Genomic DNA, 25,818 nt, shown 5'->3' with positions numbered 1-25,818 from the left:
GCCGGGGTTCCGAGCCGGGGTTCGGAGCCGGGGTTCCGAGCCGGGGTTCGGAGCCGGGGTTCGGGGCCGGGGTACGGGGCCGGGGTTCCGGGCCGGGGTTCGGGGCCGGGGTCCGGAGCCGGGGTCCGGGGCCGGGGTTCGGGGCCGGGGTACGGGGCCGGGGTTCGGGGCCGGGGTTCGGGGCCGGGGATGGGTTCGGGGCCGGGGTTCGGAGCCGGGGTTCCGAGCCGGGGTTCCGAGCCGGGGTTCCGAGCCGGGGTTCCGGGCCGGGGTTCGGGGTCGGGGTTCGGAGCCGGGGTTCGGGGCCGGGGTTCGGAGCCGGGGTTCGGGGCCGGGGTTCGGAGCCGGGGTTCGGAGCCGGGGTTCGGAGCCGGGGTTCGGGGCCGGGGTTCGGTGCCGGGGTTCGGAGCCGGGGTTCGGGGCCGGGGTTCGGAGCCGGGGTTCGGGGCCGGGGTTCGGGGCCGGGGTTCGGGGCCGGGGTTCGGAGCCGGGGTTCGGAGCCGGTGTTCGGAGCCGGGGTTCGGAGCCGGGGTTCGGGGCCGGGGTTCGGAGCCGGGGTTCGGAGCCGGGGTTCGGAGCCGGGGTTCGGAGCCGGGGTTCGGAGCCGGGGTTCGGAGCCGGGGTTCAGAGACGGGGTTCGGAATCGGGGTTCGGGGCCGGGATTCGGAGTCGGGGTTCCGAGCTGGGGTTCCGAGCCGGGGTTCCGAGCTGGGGCGGATGTGAAACTTGAAAAATCAATTTTCATGTTTTGCAGCTACTTTTCTGCTCGTGAAATTTAGGAGAATTGGGATTAGGGACTGGAATAGGGACAGTCACCACACAGGGTTAGATACAGAGTAAAGCTCCCTCTACACTGTCCCCATCAAACACTCCCAGGACAGGTACAGCACGGGGTTAGATACAGAGTAAAGCTCCCTCTACACTGTCCCCATCAGACACTCCCAGGACAGGTACAGCTCAGGATTAGATACAGAGTAAAGATCTCTCTACACTATCCCCATCAAACACTCCCAGGACAGGTACAGCACAGGGTTAGATACAGAGTAAAGCTCCCTCTACACTGTCCCCATCAAACACTCCCAAGACAGGTACAGCACAGGGTTAGATACAGAGTAAAGCTTCCTCTACACTGTCCCCATCAGACACTCCCAGGACAGGTACAGCTCAGGATTAGATACAGAGTAAAGATCCCTCGACACTATCCCCATCAAACATTCCCAGGACAGGTAAAGCACAGGGTTAGATACAGAGTAAAGCTCCCTCTACACTGTCCCCATCAAACACTCCCAGGACAGGTACAGCACGGGGTTAGATACAGAGTAAAGCTCCCTCTACACTGTCCCCATCAGACACTCCCAGGACAGGTACAGCTCAGGATTAGATACAGAGTAAAGATCCCTCTACACTATCCCCATCAAACACTCCCAGGACAGGTACAGCACAGGGTTAGATACAGAGTAAAGCTCCCTCTACACTGTCCCCATCTAACACTCCCAAGACAGGTACAGCACAGGGTTAGATACAGAGTAAAGCTTCCTCTACACTGTCCCCATCAGACACTCCCAGGACAGGTACAGCTCAGGATTAGATACAGAGTAAAGCTCCCTCTACACTGTCCCCATCAGACACTCCCAGGACAGGTACAGCTCAGGATTAGATACAGAGTAAAGATCCCTCTACACTATCCCCATCAAACACTCCCAGGACAGGTACAGCACAGGGTTAGATACAGAGTAAAGCTCCCTCTACACTGTCCCCATCAAACACTCCCAAGACAGGTACAGCACAGGGTTAGATACAGAGCAAAGCTTCCTCTACACTGTCCCCATCAGACACTCCCAGGACAGGTACAGCTCAGGATTAGATACAGAGAAAAGCTCCCTCTACACTGTCCCCATCAAACACTCCCAGAGACAGGTACAGCATGGGGTTAGATACAGAGTAAAGCTCCCTCCACACTGTCCCCATCAAACACTCCCAGGACAGGTACAGCACGGGGTTAGATACAGAGTAAAGCTCCCTCTACACTGTCCCCATCAAACACTCCCAGAGACAGGTACAGCACGGGGTTAGATACAGAGTAAAGCTCCCTCTGTACTGTCCCCATCAAACACTCCCAGGACAGGTACAGCACGGGGTTAGATACAGAGTAAAGCTCCCTCTACACTGTCCCCATCAAACACTCCCAGAGACAGGTACAGCATGGGGTTAGATACAGAGTAAAGCTCCCTCCACACTGTCCCCATCAAACACTCCCAGGGCAGGTACAGCACGGGGTTAGATACAGAGTAAAGCTCCCTCCACACAGTCCCATCAAACACACCCACGACAGGTACAGCACGGGGTTAGATACAGAGTAAAACTCCCTCTGCGCTGTCCCCATCAAACACTCCCAGGACAGGTACAGCACGGGGTTAGATACAGAGTAAAGCTCCCTCTACACTGTCCCCATCAAACACTCCCAGGACAGGTAGAGCACGGGGTTTGATACAGAGTAAAACTCCCTCTACACTGTCCCCATCAAACACTCCCAGGACAGGTACAGCACGAGGTTAGATACAGAGTAAAGCTCCCTCTACACTGTCCCCATCAAACACTCCAAGGACAGGTACAGCACGGGGTTAGATACAGAGTAAAACTCCCTCTACACTGTCCGCATCAAACACTCCCACGACAGGTACAGCACGGGGTTAGATACAGAGTAAAGCTCCCTCTACACTGTCCCCATCAAACACTCCCAGGACAGGTACAGCACGGGGTTAGATACAGAGTAAAGCTCCCTCTACACTGTCCCCATCAAACACTCCCAGGACAGGTACAGCATGGGGTTAGATACAGAGTAAAGCTCCCACTACACTGTCCCCATCAAACACTCCCAGAGACAGGTACAGCATGGGGTTAGATACAGAGTAAAGCTTCCTCTACACTGTCCCCATCAAACACTCCCAGGGCAGGTACAGCACGGGGTTAGATCCAGAGTAAAGCTCCCACTACACTGTCCCCATCAAACACTCCCAGGACAGGTACAGCACGGGGTTAGATCCAGAGTAAAGCTCCCTCTACACTGTCCCCATCAAACACTCCCGGGACAGGTACAGCACGGGGTTAGATACAGAGTAAAGTTCCCTCTACACTGTCCCCAACAAACACTCCCAGGACAGGTACAGCACGTGGTTAGATACAGAGTAAAGCTCCCTCTACACTGTCCCCATCAAACACTCCCAGGACAGGTACAGCACGGGGTTAGATACAGAGTAAAGCTCCCTCTACACTGTCTCCATCAAACACTCCCAGGACAGGTGCAGCACGGGGTTAGAGACAGAGTAAAGCTCCCTCTACACTGTCCCCATCAAACACTCCCAGGACAGGTACAGCACGGGGTTAGATACAGAGTAAAGCTCCCTCTACACTGTCTCCATCAAACACTCCCAGGACAGGTGCAGCACGGGGTTAGAGACAGAGTAAAGCTCCCTCTACACTGTCCCCATCAAACACTCCCCGGACAGGTACAGCACGGGGTTAGATACAGAGGAAAGCTCCCTCTACACTGTCCCCATCAAACACTCCCAGGACAGGTACAGCACGGGGTTAGATACACAGAGTAAAGCTCCCTCTACACTGTCCCCATCAAACACTCCCAGGACAGGTACAGCACGGGGTTAGATACAGAGTAATGCTCCCTCTACACTGTCCCCATGAAACACTCCCGGGACAGGTACAGCACGGGGTTAGATACAGAGTAAAGCTCCCTCTACACTGTCCCCATCAAACACTCCCAGAGACAGGTACAGCATGGGGTTAGATACAGAGTAAAGCTTCCTCTACACTGTCCCCATCAAACACTCCCAGGACAGGTAGAGCACGGGGTTTGATACAGAGTAAAACTCCCTCTACACTGTCCCCATCAAACACTCCCACGACAGGTACAGCACGGGGTTAGATACAGAGTAAAGCTCCCTCTACACTGTCCCCATCAAACACTCCCAGGACAGGTACAGCACGGGGTTAGATACAGAGTAAAGCTCCCTCTACACTGTCCCCATCAAACACTCCCAGGACAGGTACAGCATGGGGTTAGATACAGAGTAAAGCTCCCACTACACTGTCCCCATCAAACACTCCCAGAGACAGGTACAGCATGGGGTTAGATACAGAGTAAAGCTTCCTCTACACTGTCCCCATCAAACACTCCCAGGACAGGTAGAGCACGGGGTTTGATACAGAGTAAAACTCCCTCTACACTGTCCCCATCAAACACTCCCACGACAGGTACAGCACGGGGTTAGATACAGAGTAAAGCTCCCTCTACACTGTCCCCATCAAACACTCCCAGGACAGGTACAGCACGGGGTTAGATACAGAGTAAAGCTCCCTCTACACTGTCCCCATCAAACACTCCCAGGACAGGTACAGCATGGGGTTAGATACAGAGTAAAGCTCCCACTACACTGTCCCCATCAAACACTCCCAGGACAGGTACAGCACGGGGTTAGATACAGAGTAAAGCTCCCTCTACACTGTCCCCATCAAACACTCCCAGAGACAGGTACAGCATGGGGTTAGATACAGAGTAAAGCTCCCTCTACACTGTCCCCATCAGACACTCCCAGGACAGGTACAGCTCAGGATTAGATACAGAGTAAAGATCCCTCTACACTATCCCCATCAAACACTCCCAGGACAGGTACAGCACAGGGTTAGATACAGAGTAAAGCTCCCTCTACACTGTCCCCATCAAACACTCCCAAGACAGGTACAGCACAGGGTTAGATACAGAGCAAAGCTTCCTCTACACTGTCCCCATCAGACACTCCCAGGACAGGTACAGCTCAGGATTAGATACAGAGAAAAGCTCCCTCTACACTGTCCCCATCAAACACTCCCAGAGACAGGTACAGCATGGGGTTAGATACAGAGTAAAGCTCCCTCCACACTGTCCCCATCAAACACTCCCAGGACAGGTACAGCACGGGGTTAGATACAGAGTAAAGCTCCCTCTACACTGTCCCCATCAAACACTCCCAGAGACAGGTACAGCACGGGGTTAGATACAGAGTAAAGCTCCCTCTGTACTGTCCCCATCAAACACTCCCAGGACAGGTACAGCACGGGGTTAGATACAGAGTAAAGCTCCCTCTACACTGTCCCCATCAAACACTCCCAGAGACAGGTACAGCATGGGGTTAGATACAGAGTAAAGCTCCCTCCACACTGTCCCCATCAAACACTCCCAGGGCAGGTACAGCACGGGGTTAGATACAGAGTAAAGCTCCCTCCACACAGTCCCATCAAACACACCCACGACAGGTACAGCACGGGGTTAGATACAGAGTAAAACTCCCTCTGCGCTGTCCCCATCAAACACTCCCAGGACAGGTACAGCACGGGGTTAGATACAGAGTAAAGCTCCCTCTACACTGTCCCCATCAAACACTCCCAGGACAGGTAGAGCACGGGGTTTGATACAGAGTAAAACTCCCTCTACACTGTCCCCATCAAACACTCCCAGGACAGGTACAGCACGAGGTTAGATACAGAGTAAAGCTCCCTCTACACTGTCCCCATCAAACACTCCAAGGACAGGTACAGCACGGGGTTAGATACAGAGTAAAACTCCCTCTACACTGTCCGCATCAAACACTCCCACGACAGGTACAGCACGGGGTTAGATACAGAGTAAAGCTCCCTCTACACTGTCCCCATCAAACACTCCCAGGACAGGTACAGCACGGGGTTAGATACAGAGTAAAGCTCCCTCTACACTGTCCCCATCAAACACTCCCAGGACAGGTACAGCATGGGGTTAGATACAGAGTAAAGCTCCCACTACACTGTCCCCATCAAACACTCCCAGAGACAGGTACAGCATGGGGTTAGATACAGAGTAAAGCTTCCTCTACACTGTCCCCATCAAACACTCCCAGGACAGGTACAGCACGGGGTTAGATCCAGAGTAAAGCTCCCACTACACTGTCCCCATCAAACACTCCCAGGACAGGTACAGCACGGGGTTAGATCCAGAGTAAAGCTCCCTCTACACTGTCCCCATCAAACACTCCCGGGACAGGTACAGCACGGGGTTAGATACAGAGTAAAGTTCCCTCTACACTGTCCCCAACAAACACTCCCAGGACAGGTACAGCACGTGGTTAGATACAGAGTAAAGCTCCCTCTACACTGTCCCCATCAAACACTCCCAGGACAGGTACAGCACGGGGTTAGATACAGAGTAAAGCTCCCTCTACACTGTCTCCATCAAACACTCCCAGGACAGGTGCAGCACGGGGTTAGAGACAGAGTAAAGCTCCCTCTACACCGTCCCCATCAAACACTCCCAGGACAGGTACAGCACGGGGTTAGATACAGAGTAAAGCTCCCTCTACACTGTCTCCATCAAACACTCCCAGGACAGGTGCAGCACGGGGTTAGAGACAGAGTAAAGCTCCCTCTACACTGTCCCCATCAAACACTCCCCGGACAGGTACAGCACGGGGTTAGATACAGAGGAAAGCTCCCTCTACACTGTCCCCATCAAACACTCCCAGGACAGGTACAGCACGGGGTTAGATACACAGAGTAAAGCTCCCTCTACACTGTCCCCATCAAACACTCCCAGGACAGGTACAGCACGGGGTTAGATACAGAGTAATGCTCCCTCTACACTGTCCCCATGAAACACTCCCGGGACAGGTACAGCACGGGGTTAGATACAGAGTAAAGCTCCCTCTACACTGTCCCCATCAAACACTCCCAGAGACAGGTACAGCATGGGGTTAGATACAGAGTAAAGCTTCCTCTACACTGTCCCCATCAAACACTCCCAGGACAGGTAGAGCACGGGGTTTGATACAGAGTAAAACTCCCTCTACACTGTCCCCATCAAACACTCCCACGACAGGTACAGCACGGGGTTAGATACAGAGTAAAGCTCCCTCTACACTGTCCCCATCAAACACTCCCAGGACAGGTACAGCACGGGGTTAGATACAGAGTAAAGCTCCCTCTACACTGTCCCCATCAAACACTCCCAGGACAGGTACAGCATGGGGTTAGATACAGAGTAAAGCTCCCACTACACTGTCCCCATCAAACACTCCCAGAGACAGGTACAGCATGGGGTTAGATACAGAGTAATGCTTCCTCTACACTGTCCCCATCAAACACTCCCAGGACAGGTAGAGCACGGGGTTTGATACAGAGTAAAACTCCCTCTACACTGTCCCCATCAAACACTCCCACGACAGGTACAGCACGGGGTTAGATACAGAGTAAAGCTCCCTCTACACTGTCCCCATCAAACACTCCCAGGACAGGTACAGCACGGGGTTAGATACAGAGTAAAGCTCCCTCTACACTGTCCCCATCAAACACTCCCAGGACAGGTACAGCATGGGGTTAGATACAGAGTAAAGCTCCCACTACACTGTCCCCATCAAACACTCCCAGAGACAGGTACAGCATGGGGTTAGATACAGAGTAAAGCTTCCTCTACACTGTCCCCATCAAACACTCCCAGGACAGGTACAGCACGGGGTTAGATACAGAGGAAAGCTCCCTCTACACTGTCCCCATCAAACACTCCCAGGACAGGTACAGCACGGGGTTAGATACAGAGTAAAGCTCCCTCTACACTGTCCCCATCAAACACTCCCAGGACAGGTACAGCACGGGGTTAGATACAGAGTAATGCTCCCTCTACACTGTCCCCATCAAACACTCCCGGGACAGGTACAGCACGGGGTTAGATACAGAGTAAAGCTCCCTCTACACTGTCCCCAACAAACACTCCCAGGACAGGTACAGCATGGGGTTAGATACAGAGTAAAGCTTCCTCTACACTGTCCCCATCAAACACTCCCAGGACAGGTAGAGCACGGGGTTTGATACAGAGTAAAACTCCCTCTACACTGTCCCCATCAAACACTCCCACGACAGGTACAGCACGGGGTTAGATACAGAGTAAAGCTCCCTCTACACTGTCCCCATCAAACACTCCCAGGACAGGTACAGCTCGGGGTTAGATACAGAGTAAAGCTCCCTCTACACTGTCCCCATCAAACACTCCCAGGACAGGTACAGCATGGGGTTAGATACAGAGTAAAGCTCCCACTACACTGTCCCCATCAAACACTCCCAGGACAGGTACAGCACGGGGTTAGATACAGAGTAAAGCTCCCTCTACACTGTCCCCATCAAACACTCCCAGAGACAGGTACAGCATGGGGTTAGATACAGAGTAAAGCTCCCTCTACACTGTCCCCATCAGACACTCCCAGGACAGGTACAGCTCAGGATTAGATACAGAGTAAAGATCCCTCTACACTATCCCCATCAAACACTCCCAGGACAGGTACAGCACAGGGTTAGATACAGAGTAAAGCTCCCTCTACACTGTCCCCATCAAACACTCCCAAGACAGGTACAGCACAGGGTTAGATACAGAGCAAAGCTTCCTCTACACTGTCCCCATCAGACACTCCCAGGACAGGTACAGCACGGGGTTAGATACAGAGTAAAGCTCCCTCTACACTGTCCCCATCAAACACTCCCAGAGACAGGTACAGCACGGGGTTAGATACAGAGTAAAGCTCCCTCTGTACTGTCCCCATCAAACACTCCCAGGACAGGTACAGCACGGGGTTAGATACAGAGTAAAGCTCCCTCTACACTGTCCCCATCAAACACTCCCAGAGACAGGTACAGCATGGGGTTAGATACAGAGTAAAGCTCCCTCCACACTGTCCCCATCAAACACTCCCAGGGCAGGTACAGCACGGGGTTAGATACAGAGTAAAGCTCCCTCCACACAGTCCCATCAAACACACCCACGACAGGTACAGCACGGGGTTAGATACAGAGTAAAACTCCCTCTACACTGTCCCCATCAAACACTCCCAGGACAGGTACAGCACGAGGTTAGATACAGAGTAAAGCTCCCTCTACACTGTCCCCATCAAACACTCCAAGGACAGGTACAGCACGGGGTTAGATACAGAGTAAAACTCCCTCTACACTGTCCGCATCAAACACTCCCACGACAGGTACAGCACGGGGTTAGATACAGAGTAAAGCTCCCTCTACACTGTCCCCATCAAACACTCCCAGGACAGGTACAGCACGGGGTTAGATACAGAGTAAAGCTCCCTCTACACTGTCCCCATCAAACACTCCCAGGACAGGTACAGCATGGGGTTAGATACAGAGTAAAGCTCCCACTATACTGTCCCCATCAAACACTCCCAGGACAGGTACAGCATGGGGTTAGATACAGAGTAAAGCTCCCACTACACTGTCCCCATCAAACACTCCCAGGACAGGTACAGCACGGGGTTAGATACAGAGTAAAGCTCCCTCTACACTGTCCCCATCAAACACTCCCAGAGACAGGTACAGCATGGGGTTAGATACAGAGTAAAGCTCCCTCTACACTGTCCCCATCAGACACTCCCAGGACAGGTACAGCTCAGGATTAGATACAGAGTAAAGATCCCTCTACACTATCCCATCAAACACTCCCAGGACAGGTACAGCACAGGGTTAGATACAGAGTAAAGCTCCCTCTACACTGTCCCCATCAAACACTCCCAAGACAGGTACAGCACAGGGTTAGATACAGAGCAAAGCTTCCTCTACACTGTCCCCATCAGACACTCCCAGGACAGGTACAGCACGGGGTTAGATACAGAGTAAAGCTCCCTCTACACTGTCCCCATCAAACACTCCCAGAGACAGGTACAGCACGGGGTTAGATACAGAGTAAAGCTCCCTCTGTACTGTCCCCATCAAACACTCCCAGGACAGGTACAGCACGGGGTTAGATACAGAGTAAAGCTCCCTCTACACTGTCCCCATCAAACACTCCCAGAGACAGGTACAGCATGGGGTTAGATACAGAGTAAAGCTCCCTCCACACTGTCCCCATCAAACACTCCCAGGGCAGGTACAGCACGGGGTTAGATACAGAGTAAAGCTCCCTCCACACAGTCCCATCAAACACACCCACGACAGGTACAGCACGGGGTTAGATACAGAGTAAAACTCCCTCTACACTGTCCCCATCAAACACTCCCAGGACAGGTACAGCACGAGGTTAGATACAGAGTAAAGCTCCCTCTACACTGTCCCCATCAAACACTCCAAGGACAGGTACAGCACGGGGTTAGATACAGAGTAAAACTCCCTCTACACTGTCCGCATCAAACACTCCCACGACAGGTACAGCACGGGGTTAGATACAGAGTAAAGCTCCCTCTACACTGTCCCCATCAAACACTCCCAGGACAGGTACAGCACGGGGTTAGATACAGAGTAAAGCTCCCTCTACACTGTCCCCATCAAACACTCCCAGGACAGGTACAGCATGGGGTTAGATACAGAGTAAAGCTCCCACTATACTGTCCCCATCAAACACTCCCAGAGACAGGTACAGCATGGGGTTAGATACAGAGTAAAGCTTCCTCTACACTGTCCCCATCAAACACTCCCAGGACAGGTACAGCACGGGGTTAGATACAGAGTAATGCTCCCTCTACACTGTCCCCATCAAACACTCCCGGGACAGGTACAGCACGGGGTTAGATACAGAGTAAAGCTCCCTCTACACTGTCCCCAACAAACACTCCCAGGACAGGTACAGCATGGGGTTAGATACAGAGTAAAGCTTCCTCTACACTGTCCCCATCAAACACTCCCAGGACAGGTAGAGCACGGGGTTTGATACAGAGTAAAACTCCCTCTACACTGTCCCCATCAAACACTCCCACGACAGGTACAGCACGGGGTTAGATACAGAGTAAAGCTCCCTCTACACTGTCCCCATCAAACACTCCCAGGACAGGTACAGCTCGGGGTTAGATACAGAGTAAAGCTCCCTCTACACTGTCCCCATCAAACACTCCCAGGACAGGTACAGCATGGGGTTAGATACAGAGTAAAGCTCCCACTACACTGTCCCCATCAAACACTCCCAGGACAGGTACAGCACGGGGTTAGAGACAGAGTAAAGCTCCCTCTACACTGTCCCCATCAAACACTCCCAGAGACAGGTACAGCATGGGGTTAGATACAGAGTAAAGCTCCCTCTACACTGTCCCCATCAGACACTCCCAGGACAGGTACAGCTCAGGATTAGATACAGAGTAAAGATCCCTCTACACTATCCCCATCAAACACTCCCAGGACAGGTACAGCACAGGGTTAGATACAGAGTAAAGCTCCCTCTACACTGTCCCCATCAAACACTCCCAAGACAGGTACAGCACAGGGTTAGATACAGAGCAAAGCTTCCTCTACACTGTCCCCATCAGACACTCCCAGGACAGGTACAGCTCAGGATTAGATACAGAGAAAAGCTCCCTCTACACTGTCCCCATCAAACACTCCCAGAGACAGGTACAGCACGGGGTTAGATACAGAGTAAAGCTCCCTCTACACTGTCCCCATCAAACACTCCCAGAGACAGGTACAGCATGGGGTTAGATACAGAGTAAAGCTCCCTCTACACTGTCCCCATCAGACACTCCCAGGACAGGTACAGCTCAGGATTAGATACAGAGTAAAGATCCCTCTACACTATCCCCATCAAACACTCCCAGGACAGGTACAGCACAGGGTTAGATACAGAGTAAAGCTCCCTCTACACTGTCCCCATCAAACACTCCCAAGACAGGTACAGCACAGGGTTAGATACAGAGCAAAGCTTCCTCTACACTGTCCCCATCAGACACTCCCAGGACAGGTACAGCACGGGGTTAGATACAGAGTAAAGCTCCCTCTACACTGTCCCCATCAAACACTCCCAGAGACAGGTACAGCACGGGGTTAGATACAGAGTAAAGCTCCCTCTGTACTGTCCCCATCAAACACTCCCAGGACAGGTACAGCACGGGGTTAGATACAGAGTAAAGCTCCCTCTACACTGTCCCCATCAAACACTCCCAGAGACAGGTACAGCATGGGGTTAGATACAGAGTAAAGCTCCCTCCACACTGTCCCCATCAAACACTCCCAGGGCAGGTACAGCACGGGGTTAGATACAGAGTAAAGCTCCCTCCACACAGTCCCATCAAACACACCCACGACAGGTACAGCACGGGGTTAGATACAGAGTAAAACTCCCTCTACACTGTCCCCATCAAACACTCCCAGGACAGGTACAGCACGAGGTTAGATACAGAGTAAAGCTCCCTCTACACTGTCCCCATCAAACACTCCAAGGACAGGTACAGCACGGGGTTAGATACAGAGTAAAACTCCCTCTACACTGTCCGCATCAAACACTCCCACGACAGGTACAGCACGGGGTTAGATACAGAGTAAAGCTCCCTCTACACTGTCCCCATCAAACACTCCCAGGACAGGTACAGCACGGGGTTAGATACAGAGTAAAGCTCCCTCTACACTGTCCCCATCAAACACTCCCAGGACAGGTACAGCATGGGGTTAGATACAGAGTAAAGCTCCCACTATACTGTCCCCATCAAACACTCCCAGAGACAGGTACAGCATGGGGTTAGATACAGAGTAAAGCTTCCTCTACACTGTCCCCATCAAACACTCCCAGGACAGGTACAGCACGGGGTTAGATACAGAGTAATGCTCCCTCTACACTGTCCCCATCAAACACTCCCGGGACAGGTACAGCACGGGGTTAGATACAGAGTAAAGCTCCCTCTACACTGTCCCCAACAAACACTCCCAGGACAGGTACAGCATGGGGTTAGATACAGAGTAAAGCTTCCTCTACACTGTCCCCATCAAACACTCCCAGGACAGGTAGAGCACGGGGTTTGATACAGAGTAAAACTCCCTCTACACTGTCCCCATCAAACACTCCCACGACAGGTACAGCACGGGGTTAGATACAGAGTAAAGCTCCCTCTACACTGTCCCCATCAAACACTCCCAGGACAGGTACAGCTCGGGGTTAGATACAGAGTAAAGCTCCCTCTACACTGTCCCCATCAAACACTCCCAGGACAGGTACAGCATGGGGTTAGATACAGAGTAAAGCTCCCACTACACTGTCCCCATCAAACACTCCCAGGACAGGTACAGCACGGGGTTAGATACAGAGTAAAGCTCCCTCTACACTGTCCCCATCAAACACTCCCAGAGACAGGTACAGCATGGGGTTAGATACAGAGTAAAGCTCCCTCTACACTGTCCCCATCAGACACTCCCAGGACAGGTACAGCTCAGGATTAGATACAGAGTAAAGATCCCTCTACACTATCCCCATCAAACACTCCCAGGACAGGTACAGCACAGGGTTAGATACAGAGTAAAGCTCCCTCTACACTGTCCCCATCAAACACTCCCAAGACAGGTACAGCACAGGGTTAGATACAGAGCAAAGCTTCCTCTACACTGTCCCCATCAGACACTCCCAGGACAGGTACAGCTCAGGATTAGATACAGAGAAAAGCTCCCTCTACACTGTCCCCATCAAACACTCCCAGAGACAGGTACAGCATGGGGTTAGATACAGAGTAAAGCTCCCTCCACACTGTCCCCATCAAACACTCCCAGGACAGGTACAGCACGGGGTTAGATACAGAGTAAAGCTCCCTCTACACTGTCCCCATCAAACACTCCCAGAGACAGGTACAGCACGGGGTTAGATACAGAGTAAAGCTCCCTCTGTACTGTCCACATCAAACACTCCCAGGACAGGTACAGCACGGGGTTAGATACAGAGTAAAGCTCCCTCTACACTGTCCCCATCAAACACTCCCAGAGACAGGTACAGCATGGGGTTAGATACAGAGTAAAGCTCCCTCCACACTGTCCCCATCAAACACTCCCAGGGCAGGTACAGCACGGGGTTAGATACAGAGTAAAGCTCCCTCCACACAGTCCCATCAAACACACCCACGACAGGTACAGCACGGGGTTAGATACAGAGTAAAACTCCCTCTACACTGTCCCCATCAAACACTCCCAGGACAGGTACAGCACGAGGTTAGATACAGAGTAAAGCTCCCTCTACACTGTCCCCATCAAACACTCCAAGGACAGGTACAGCACGGGGTTAGATACAGAGTAAAACTCCCTCTACACTGTCCGCATCAAACACTCCCACGACAGGTACAGCACGGGGTTAGATACAGAGTAAAGCTCCCTCTGCACTGTCCCCATCAAACACTCCCAGGACAGGTACAGCACGGGGTTAGATACAGAGTAAAGCTCCCACTATACTGTCCCCATCAAACACTCCCAGAGACAGGTACAGCATGGGGTTAGATACAGAGTAAAGCTTCCTCTACACTGTCCCCATCAAACACTCCCAGGACAGGTACAGCACGGGGTTAGATCCAGAGTAAAGCTCCCACTACACTGTCCCCATCAAACACTCCCAGGACAGGTACAGCACGGGGTTAGATCCAGAGTAAAGCTCCCTCTACACTGTCCCCATCAAACACTCCCGGGACAGGTACAGCACGGGGTTAGATACAGAGTAAAGTTCCCTCTACACTGTCCCCAACAAACACTCCCAGGACAGGTACAGCACGTGGTTAGATACAGAGTAAAGCTCCCTCTACACTGTCCCCATCAAACACTCCCAGGACAGGTACAGCACGGGGTTAGATACAGAGTAAAGCTCCCTCTACACTGTCTCCATCAAACACTCCCAGGACAGGTGCAGCACGGGGTTAGAGACAGAGTAAAGCTCCCTCTACACTGTCCCCATCAAACACTCCCAGGACAGGTACAGCACGGGGTTAGATACAGAGTAAAGCTCCCTCTACACTGTCTCCATCAAACACTCCCAGGACAGGTGCAGCACGGGGTTAGAGACAGAGTAAAGCTCCCTCTACACTGTCCCCATCAAACACTCCCCGGACAGGTACAGCACGGGGTTAGATACAGAGGAAAGCTCCCTCTACACTGTCCCCATCAAACACTCCCAGGACAGGTACAGCACGGGGTTAGATACACAGAGTAAAGCTCCCTCTACACTGTCCCCATCAAACACTCCCAGGACAGGTACAGCACGGGGTTAGATACAGAGTAATGCTCCCTCTACACTGTCCCCATGAAACACTCCCGGGACAGGTACAGCACGGGGTTAGATACAGAGTAAAGCTCCCTCTACACTGTCCCCATCAAACACTCCCAGAGACAGGTACAGCATGGGGTTAGATACAGAGTAAAGCTTCCTCTACACTGTCCCCATCAAACACTCCCAGGACAGGTAGAGCACGGGGTTAGATACAGAGTAAAACTCCCTCTACACTGTCCCCATCAAACACTCCCACGACAGGTACAGCACGGGGTTAGATACAGAGTAAAGCTCCCTCTACACTGTCCCCATCAAACACTCCCAGGACAGGTACAGCACGGGGTTAGATACAGAGTAAAGCTCCCTCTACACTGTCCCCATCAAACACTCCCAGGACAGGTACAGCATGGGGTTAGATACAGAGTAAAGCTCCCACTACACTGTCCCCATCAAACACTCCCAGAGACAGGTACAGCATGGGGTTAGATACAGAGTAAAGCTTCCTCTACACTGTCCCCATCAAACACTCCCAGGACAGGTAGAGCACGGGGTTTGATACAGAGTAAAACTCCCTCTACACTGTCCCCATCAAACACTCCCACGACAGGTACAGCACGGGGTTAGATACAGAGTAAAGCTCCCTCTACACTGTCCCCATCAAACACTCCCAGGACAGGTACAGCACGGGGTTAGATACAGAGTAAAGCTCCCTCTACACTGTCCCCATCAAACACTCCCAGGACAGGTACAGCATGGGGTTAGATACAGAGTAAAGCTCCCACTACACTGTCCCCATCAAACACTCCCAGAGACAGGTACAGCATGGGGTTAGATACAGAGTAAAGCTTCCTCTACACTGTCCCCATCAAACACTCCCAGGACAGGTACAGCACGGGGTTAGATACAGAGGAAAGCTCCCTCTACACTGTCCCCATCAAACACTCCCAGGACAGGTACAGCACGGGGTTAGATACAGAGTAAAGCTCCCTCTACACTGTCCCCATCAAACACTCCCAGGACAGGTACAGCACGGGGTTAGATACAGAGTAATGCTCCCTCTACACTGTCCCCATCAAACACTCCCGGGACAGGTACAGCACGGGGTTAGATACAGAGTAAAGCTCCCTCTACACTGTCCCCAACAAACACTCCCAGGACAGGTACAGCATGGGGTTAGATACAGAGTAAAGCTCCCTCTACACTGTCCCCATCAAACACTCCCAGGACAGGTACAGCACGGGGTTAGATACAGAGTAAAGCTCCCTCTACACTGTCTCCATCAAACACTCCCAGGACAGGTGCAGCACGGGGTTAGAGACAGAGTAAAGCTCCCTCTACACTGTCCCCATCAAACACTCCCAGGACAGGTACAGCACGGGGTTAGATACAGAGGAAAGCTCCCTCTACACTGTCCCCATCAAACACTCCCAGGACAGGTACAGCACGGGGTTAGATACAGAGTAAAGCTCCCTCTACACTGTCCCCATCAAACACTCCCAGGACAGGTACAGCACGGGGTTAGATACAGAGTAATGCTCCCTCTACACTGTCCCCATCAAACACTCCCGGGACAGGTACAGCACGGGGTTAGATACAGAGTAAAGCTCCCTCTACACTGTCCCCAACAAACACTCCCAGGACAGGTACAGCATGGGGTTAGATACAGAGTAAAGCTCCCTCTACACTGTCCCCATCAAACACTCCCAGGACAGGTACAGCACGGGGTTAGATACAGAGTAAAGCTCCCTCTACACTGTCTCCATCAAACACTCCCAGGACAGGTGCAGCACGGGGTTAGAGACAGAGTAAAGCTCCCTCTACACTGTCCCCATCAAACACTCCCAGGACAGGTGCAGCACGGGGTTAGATACAGAGTAAAGCTCCCTCTACACTGTCCCCATCAAACACTCCCAGGGCAGGTACAGCACGGGGTTAGATACAGAGTAAAGCTCCCTCCACACAGTCCCATCAAACACACCCACGACAGGTACAGCACGGGGTTAGATACAGAGTAAAACTCCCTCTGCGCTGTCCCCATCAAACACTCCCAGGACAGGTACAGCACGGGGTTAGATACAGAGTAAAGCTCCCTCTACACTGTCCCCATCAAACACTCCCAGGACAGGTAGAGCACGGGGTTTGATACAGAGTAAAACTCCCTCTACACTGTCCCCATCAAACACTCCCAGGACAGGTACAGCACGAGGTTAGATACAGAGTAAAGCTCCCTCTACACTGTCCCCATCAAACACTCCAAGGACAGGTACAGCACGGGGTTAGATACAGAGTAAAACTCCCTCTACACTGTCCGCATCAAACACTCCCACGACAGGTACAGCACGGGGTTAGATACAGAGTAAAGCTCCCTCTACACTGTCCCCATCAAACACTCCCAGGACAGGTACAGCACGGGGTTAGATACAGAGTAAAGCTCCCTCTACACTGTCCCCATCAAACACTCCCAGGACAGGTACAGCATGGGGTTAGATACAGAGTAAAGCTCCCACTATACTGTCCCCATCAAACACTCCCAGAGACAGGTACAGCATGGGGTTAGATACAGAGTAAAGCTTCCTCTACACTGTCCCCATCAAACACTCCCAGGACAGGTACAGCACGGGGTTAGATCCAGAGTAAAGCTCCCACTACACTGTCCCCATCAAACACTCCCAGGACAGGTACAGCACGGGGTTAGATCCAGAGTAAAGCTCCCTCTACACTGTCCCCATCAAACACTCCCGGGACAGGTACAGCACGGGGTTAGATACAGAGTAAAGTTCCCTCTACACTGTCCCCAACAAACACTCCCAGGACAGGTACAGCACGTGGTTAGATACAGAGTAAAGCTCCCTCTACACTGTCCCCATCAAACACTCCCAGGACAGGTACAGCACGGGGTTAGATACAGAGTAAAGCTCCCTCTACACTGTCTCCATCAAACACTCCCAGGACAGGTGCAGCACGGGGTTAGAGACAGAGTAAAGCTCCCTCTACACTGTCCCCATCAAACACTCCCAGGACAGGTACAGCACGGGGTTAGATACAGAGTAAAGCTCCCTCTACACTGTCTCCATCAAACACTCCCAGGACAGGTGCAGCACGGGGTTAGAGACAGAGTAAAGCTCCCTCTACACTGTCCCCATCAAACACTCCCCGGACAGGTACAGCACGGGGTTAGATACAGAGGAAAGCTCCCTCTACACTGTCCCCATCAAACACTCCCAGGACAGGTACAGCACGGGGTTAGATACACAGAGTAAAGCTCCCTCTACACTGTCCCCATCAAACACTCCCAGGACAGGTACAGCACGGGGTTAGATACAGAGTAATGCTCCCTCTACACTGTCCCCATGAAACACTCCCGGGACAGGTACAGCACGGGGTTAGATACAGAGTAAAGCTCCCTCTACACTGTCCCCATCAAACACTCCCAGAGACAGGTACAGCATGGGGTTAGATACAGAGTAAAGCTTCCTCTACACTGTCCCCATCAAACACTCCCAGGACAGGTAGAGCACGGGGTTTGATACAGAGTAAAACTCCCTCTACACTGTCCCCATCAAACACTCCCACGACAGGTACAGCACGGGGTTAGATACAGAGTAAAGCTCCCTCTACACTGTCCCCATCAAACACTCCCAGGACAGGTACAGCACGGGGTTAGATACAGAGTAAAGCTCCCTCTACACTGTCCCCATCAAACACTCCCAGGACAGGTACAGCATGGGGTTAGATACAGAGTAAAGCTCCCACTACACTGTCCCCATCAAACACTCCCAGAGACAGGTACAGCATGGGGTTAGATACAGAGTAAAGCTTCCTCTACACTGTCCCCATCAAACACTCCCAGGACAGGTAGAGCACGGGGTTTGATACAGAGTAAAACTCCCTCTACACTGTCCCCATCAAACACTCCCACGACAGGTACAGCACGGGGTTAGATACAGAGTAAAGCTCCCTCTACACTGTCCCCATCAAACACTCCCAGGACAGGTACAGCACGGGGTTAGATACAGAGTAAAGCTCCCTCTACACTGTCCCCATCAAACACTCCCAGGACAGGTACAGCATGGGGTTAGATACAGAGTAAAGCTCCCACTACACTGTCCCCATCAAACACTCCCAGAGACAGGTACAGCATGGGGTTAGATACAGAGTAAAGCTTCCTCTACACTGTCCCCATCAAACACTCCCAGGACAGGTACAGCACGGGGTTAGATACAGAGGAAAGCTCCCTCTACACTGTCCCCATCAAACACTCCCAGGACAGGTACAGCACGGGGTTAGATACAGAGTAAAGCTCCCTCTACACTGTCCCCATCAAACACTCCCAGGACAGGTACAGCACGGGGTTAGATACAGAGTAATGCTCCCTCTACACTGTCCCCATCAAACACTCCCGGGACAGGTACAGCACGGGGTTAGATACAGAGTAAAGCTCCCTCTACACTGTCCCCAACAAACACTCCCAGGACAGGTACAGCATGGGGTTAGATACAGAGTAAAGCTCCCTCTACACTGTCCCCATCAAACACTCCCAGGACAGGTACAGCACGGGGTTAGATACAGAGTAAAGCTCCCTCTACACTGTCTCCATCAAACACTCCCAGGACAGGTGCAGCACGGGGTTAGAGACAGAGTAAAGCTCCCTCTACACTGTCCCCATGAAACACTCCCGGGACAGGTACAGCACGGGGTTAGAGACAGAGGAAAGCTCCCTCTACACTGTCCCCATCAAACACTCCCAGGACAGGTACAGCACGGGATTAGATACAGAGTAAAACTCCCTCCAGACTGTCTCCATCAAACACTCCCAGGACAGGTGCAGCACGGGGTTAGAGACAGAGTAAAGCTCCCTCTACACTGTCCCCATCAAACACTCCCAGGACAGGTACAGCACGAGGTTAGATACAGAGTAAAGCTCCCTCTACACTGTCCCCATCAAACACTCCCAGGACAGGTACAGCTCAGGGTTAGATACAGAGTAAAGCTCCCTCTACACTGTCCCCATCACACACTCCCAGGACTGGTACAGCACGGGGTTAGATACAGAGTAAAGCTCCCTCTACATTGTCCCCATCAAACACTCCCAGGACAGGTACAGCACGGGGTTAGATACAGAGTAAAGCTCCCTCTACACTGTCCGCATCAAACACTCCCAGGACAGGTACAGCACGGGGTTAGATACAGAGTAAAGCTCCCTCCACACTGTCCCCATCAAACACACCCAGGACAGGTACAGCACGGGGTCAGATACAGAGTAAAGCTCCCTCTACACTGTCCCCATCAAACACTCCCAGGACAGGTACAGCACGGTGTTAGATACAGAGTAAAGCTCCCTCTACACTGTCCCCATCAAACACTCCCAGGAGAGGTACAGCATGGGGTTAGATACAGAGTAAAGCTCCCACTACACTGTCCCCATCAAACACTCCCAGAGACAGGTACAGCATGGGGTTAGATACAGAGTAAAGCTTCCTCTACACTGTCCCCATCAAACACTCCCAGGACAGGTACAGCACGGGGTTAGATACAGAGGAAAGCTCCCTCTACACTGTCCCCATCAAACACTCCCAGGACAGGTACAGCACGGGGTTAGATACAGAGTAAAGCTCCCTCTACACTGTCCCCATCAAACACTCCCAGGACAGGTACAGCACGGGGTTAGATACAGAGTAATGCTCCCTCTACACTGTCCCCATCAAACACTCCCGGGACAGGTACAGCACGGGGTTAGATACAGAGTAAAGCTCCCTCTACACTGTCCCCAACAAACACTCCCAGGACAGGTACAGCATGGGGTTAGATACAGAGTAAAGCTCCCTCTACACTGTCCCCATCAAACACTCCCAGGACAGGTACAGCACGGGGTTAGATACAGAGTAAAGCTCCCTCTACACTGTCTCCATCAAACACTCCCAGGACAGGTGCAGCACGGGGTTAGAGACAGAGTAAAGCTCCCTCTACACTGTCCCCATCAAACACTCCCAGGACAGGTGCAGCACGGGGTTAGAGACAGAGTAAAGCTCCCTCTACACTGTCCCCATCAAACACTCCCAGGACAGGTACAGCACGGGGTTAGATACAGAGGAAAGCTCCCTCTACACTGTCCCCATCAAACACTCCCAGGACAGGTACAGCACGGGATTAGATACAGAGTAAAACTCCCTCCAGACTGTCTCCATCAAACACTCCCAGGACAGGTGCAGCACGGGGTTAGAGACAGAGTAAAGCTCCCTCTACACTGTCCCCATCAAACACTCCCAGGACAGGTACAGCACGAGGTTAGATACAGAGTAAAGCTCCCTCTACACTGTCCCCATCAAACACTCCCAGGACAGGTACAGCTCAGGGTTAGATACAGAGTAAAGCTCCCTCTACACTGTCCCCATCACACACTCCCAGGACTGGTACAGCACGGGGTTAGATACAGAGTAAAGCTCCCTCTACATTGTCCCCATCAAACACTCCCAGGACAGGTACAGCACGTGGTTAGATACAGAGTAAAGCTACCTCTACACTGTCCCCATCAAACACTCCCAGGACAGGTACAGCACGGGGTTAGATACAGAGTAAAGCTCCCTCTACACTGTCCGCATCAAACACTCCCAGGACAGGTACAGCACGGGGTTAGATACAGAGTAAAGCTCCCTCCACACTGTCCCCATCAAACACACCCAGGACAGGTACAGCACGGGTTAGATACAGAGTAAAGCTCCCTCTACACTGTCCCCATCAAACACTCCCAGGACAGGGGCTCTGGGAGGGACCTACCTTCCTCCGCACGGGCCCGCTGTGTGACTCCGCAAGGTGGCACCCGTGCCAAAGTATGGCACCGCACACATGCACGGAGCAGCTTGCGGCCGCCGTGCGCATGTGTGGCCGTGCAGTGTGGACAGCAGGGCCCCGCCGGTAGCCAGACTGTGGGACGCACAGCAGGGCTCTGCCAGCACCCTGGAGAACGGAGAATCACCCCAACCTTTCAAGGAAAAAGTCCGGAATGATTGTCGCCAGTTTTCAAGCGGGCGTGCGGACTTAGTCCCCAAAAGGGAGATTCCCGCCCAACATTATTAACTTCAGTTTTGAGTGTCTCCCCTCGCCACCTCTCATTGTGAAGATGTAAATGCCAAGCTCCGATCACTCCCTGTGAACTGAATCTTCTCTAATGTTGGGTTTTTGACCAGCACTTCAACAAAGACAGTTTGTTCATTACTTTTTAAAAATCAGGAATTTATTTTGAGCTTTGAACGTCAATAAACCACAGATTAGAAATGCTCAGAAAGACACTTACTCAAAAAAGCCTGACTCCTCCAACTCTGCTCGACTCAGTGAGGGCTCCTCACAGCCTGAAAGTAAAAACCAGCAAACGGTTACATCTATCCTCACAAAAACAAAGAGAAGTAAAGAATTCTAATTTTCACAGTGCCGTTCACATCCACAGGATATCTGACAGCACATTCCAACCAGGCAAATACTTTACAAATGTAGTCACGGATATAATGTGCAACACACGGCTGATGATTTGTGCACAGTAAGATCCCACACACAGCAAGACAACGATGACCAGAGCACTGCTTCCGTGACCTTGATTAAAGGAGAAATATTGTCCAGCGCATCACAGAGAATACCCCTGTTCTTCTAAATAGTGTAATGAGAGGGCAGAGGAGGCATTGGTTTAGTGTACTGTCCAAATAATAGCACCTCCGATAGTGCAGCACTCCCTCAGTACTGACCCTCTGACAGTGCGGCACTCCCTCAGTACTGACCCTCTGACAGTGCAGCACTCCCTCAGTACTGACCGTCTGACAGTGCGGCACTCACTCAGTACTGACCCTCTGTCAGTGCGGCACTCCCTCAGTACTGACCCTCTGACAGTGCAGCACTCCCTCAGTACTGACCCTCTGAAAGTGCAGCACTCCCTCAGTACTGACCCTCTGTCAGTGCGGCACTCCCTCAGTACTGACCCTCTGACAGTGCGGCACTCCCTCAGTACTGACCCTCTGTCAGTGCAGCACTCCCTCAGTACTGACCCTCTGAAAGTGCAGCACTCCCTCAGTACTGACCCTCTGACAGTGCAGCACTCCCTCAGTACTGACCCTCTGACAGTGCGGCACTCCCTCAGTACTGACCCTCTGTCAGTGCAGCACTCCCTCAGTACTGACCCTCTGACAGTGCTGCACTCCCTCAGTACTGACCCTCTGACAGTGCAGCACTCCCTCAGTGCTGACCCTCTGACAGTGCGGCACTCCCTCAGTACTGACCCTCTGACAGTGCAGCACTCCCTCAGTACTGACCCTCTGACTGTGCTGCACTCCCTCAATACTGACCCTGTGACAGTGCAGCACACCCTCAGTGCTGACCCTCTGACAGTGCAGCACTCCCTCAGTACTCACCCTCTGACAGTGCAGCACTCCCTCAGTACTGACCCTCTGACAGGGCAGCACTCCCTCAGTACTGACCCTCTGACAGGGCAGCACTCCCTCAGTACTGACCCTCTGACAGTGCAGCACTCCCTCAGTACTGACCCTCTGACAGTGCGGCACTCCCTCAGTACTGACCCTCTCACAGGGCAGCACTCCCTCAGTACTGATCCTCTGACAGTGCGGCACTCCCTCAGTACTGACCCTCTGACAGTGCTGCACTCCCTCAGTACTGACCCTCTGACAGTGCGGCACTCCCTCAGTACTGACCCTCTGACAGTGCAGCACTCCCTCAGTACTGACCCTCTGACAGTGCAGCACTCCCTCAGTACTGACCCTCTGACAGTGCGGCACTCCCTCAGTACTGACCCTCTGACAGTGTAGCACTCCCTCAGTACTGACCCTCTGACAGTGCAGCACTCCCTCAGTACTGACCCTCTAACAGTGCAGCACTCCCTCAGTACTGACCCTCTGACAGTGCGGCACTCCCTCAGTACTGACCCTCTGACAGTGTAGCACTCCCTCAGTACTGACCCTCTGACAGTGCAGCACTCCCTCAGTACTGACCCTCTAACAGTGCAGCACACCCTCAGTACTGACCCTCTTGACAGTGCAGCGCTCCCTCAGTACTGACCCTCTGACAGTGCAGCACACCCTCAGTACTGACCCTATGACAGTGCAGCACTCCCTCAGTACTGACCGTCTGACAGTGCGGCACTCCCTCAGTACTGACCCTCTGTCAGTGCGGCACTCCCTCAGTACTGACCCTCTGACAGTGCAGCACTCCCTCAGTACTGACCCTCTGAAAGTGCAGCACTCCCTCAGTACTGACCCTCTGTCAGTGCGGCACTCCCTCAGTACTGACCCTCTGACAGTGCAGCACTCCCTCAGTACTGACCCTCTGACAGTGCAGCACTCCCTCAGTACTGACCCTCTGACAGTGCGGCACTCCCTCAGTACTGACCCTCTGACAGTGCAGCACTCCCTCAGTACTGACCCTCTGACAGTGCAGCACTCCCTCAGTACTGACCCTCTGACAGTGCAGCACTCCCTCAGTACTGACCCTCTGTCAGTGCAGCACTCCGTCAGTACTGACCCTCTGACAGTGCTGCACTCCCTCAGTACTGACCCTCTGACAGTGCAGCACTCCCTCAGTGCTGACCCTGACAGTGCGGCACTCCCTCAGTACTGACCCTCTGACAGTGCAGCACTCCCTCAGTACTGACCCTCTGACTGTGCTGCACTCCCTCAATACTGACCCTGTGACAGTGCAGCACACCCTCAGTGCTGACCCTCTGACAGTGCAGCACTCCCTCAGTACTCACCCTCTGACAGTGCAGCACTCCCTCAGTACTGACCCTCTGACAGGGCAGCACTCCCTCAGTACTGACCCTCTGACAGGGCAGCACTCCCTCAGTACTGACCCTCTGACAGTGCAGCACTCCCTCAGTACTGACCCTCTGACAGTGCGGCACTCCCTCAGTACTGACCCTCTCACAGGGCAGCACTCCCTCAGTACTGATCCTCTGACAGTGCGGCACTCCCTCAGTACTGACCCTCTGACAGTGCTGCACTCCCTCAGTACTGACCCTCTGACAGTGCGGCACTCCCTCAGTACTGACCCTCTGACAGTGTGGCACTCCCTCAGTACTGACCCTCTGACAGTGCGGCACTCCCTCAGTACTGACCCTCTGACAGTGCAGCACTCCCTCAGTACTGACCCTCTGACAGTGCGGCACTCCCTCAGTACTGACCCTCTGACAGTGTGGCACTCCCTCAGTACTGACCCTCTGACAGTGCGGCACTCCCTCAGTACTGACCCTCTGACAGTGTGGCACTCCCCGAGTACCTCAGTGTTCATCTGAAATTGATGCTAAAATCTCTGGAGTGGAATTTATGATCACAAAGTCTGACTCAGTGAGCATTACCCCCGGTGCCACACCAACATTTGATGCCACCCTCCCCATCACTGCCTCCTGCAAGTACCAAGCACAGAAATGAACCTTTGTTACTGAATTCCTCTCCATCGCCTTCAGTCAGCAGCGGATCCAGGGAGTCAGAAATGAGGGAATTCATCCTGAGTGCCCCGCGCTCTGTGCAGACAGAAAACAAACAGTGAGACAGCAGCATTCACTCTGTCCTTTATTATATCAAACGCAAAGTTAATGTTTGCCACCAAAACAATATTATTGTCCCAAAATTTGAGTCAAGCAACATTTTGGGGAAAATTGTGAAAATGGTGAAAGCCCTCAATATCCTTTCCTCTCTCCTTACCCCATTCCCTCTCTCCTTTTCCCGATTCCCTCTCTCCTTTCCCCATTCTCTCTCTCCTTTCCCCATTCCCTCTCTCCTTTTTCCGATTCCCTCTCTCCTTTCCCCATTCCCTCTCTCCTT

At 52.7% G+C, this 25,818-nt stretch overlaps 1 protein-coding gene across 1 annotated transcript in view; it reads right to left on the bottom strand.

Annotated features, from left to right (window-relative positions):
• Window positions 1-25,517, bottom strand: part of LOC140392322 (uncharacterized) — a 45,190-nt gene extending 19,673 nt beyond the window's left edge. The window contains exons 1-2 of the mRNA XM_072477637.1: window positions 25,428-25,517; window positions 22,296-22,350 (exon numbers count right to left, since the gene is read on the bottom strand). Of these exons, the coding sequence (XP_072333738.1) occupies window positions 22,296-22,350; window positions 25,428-25,500 (128 nt within the window). The 5' untranslated portion in view covers window positions 25,501-25,517. The remainder of the gene's footprint in view (window positions 1-22,295; window positions 22,351-25,427) is intronic.
• Between the last annotated feature and the right edge of the window lie 301 nt (window positions 25,518-25,818).

Source organism: Scyliorhinus torazame, chromosome 16, assembly GCF_047496885.1.
Source record: "Scyliorhinus torazame isolate Kashiwa2021f chromosome 16, sScyTor2.1, whole genome shotgun sequence".
NCBI lineage: Eukaryota > Metazoa > Chordata > Chondrichthyes > Carcharhiniformes > Scyliorhinidae > Scyliorhinus > Scyliorhinus torazame.
This window is presented reverse-complemented; position numbering and strand designations above follow the sequence as displayed.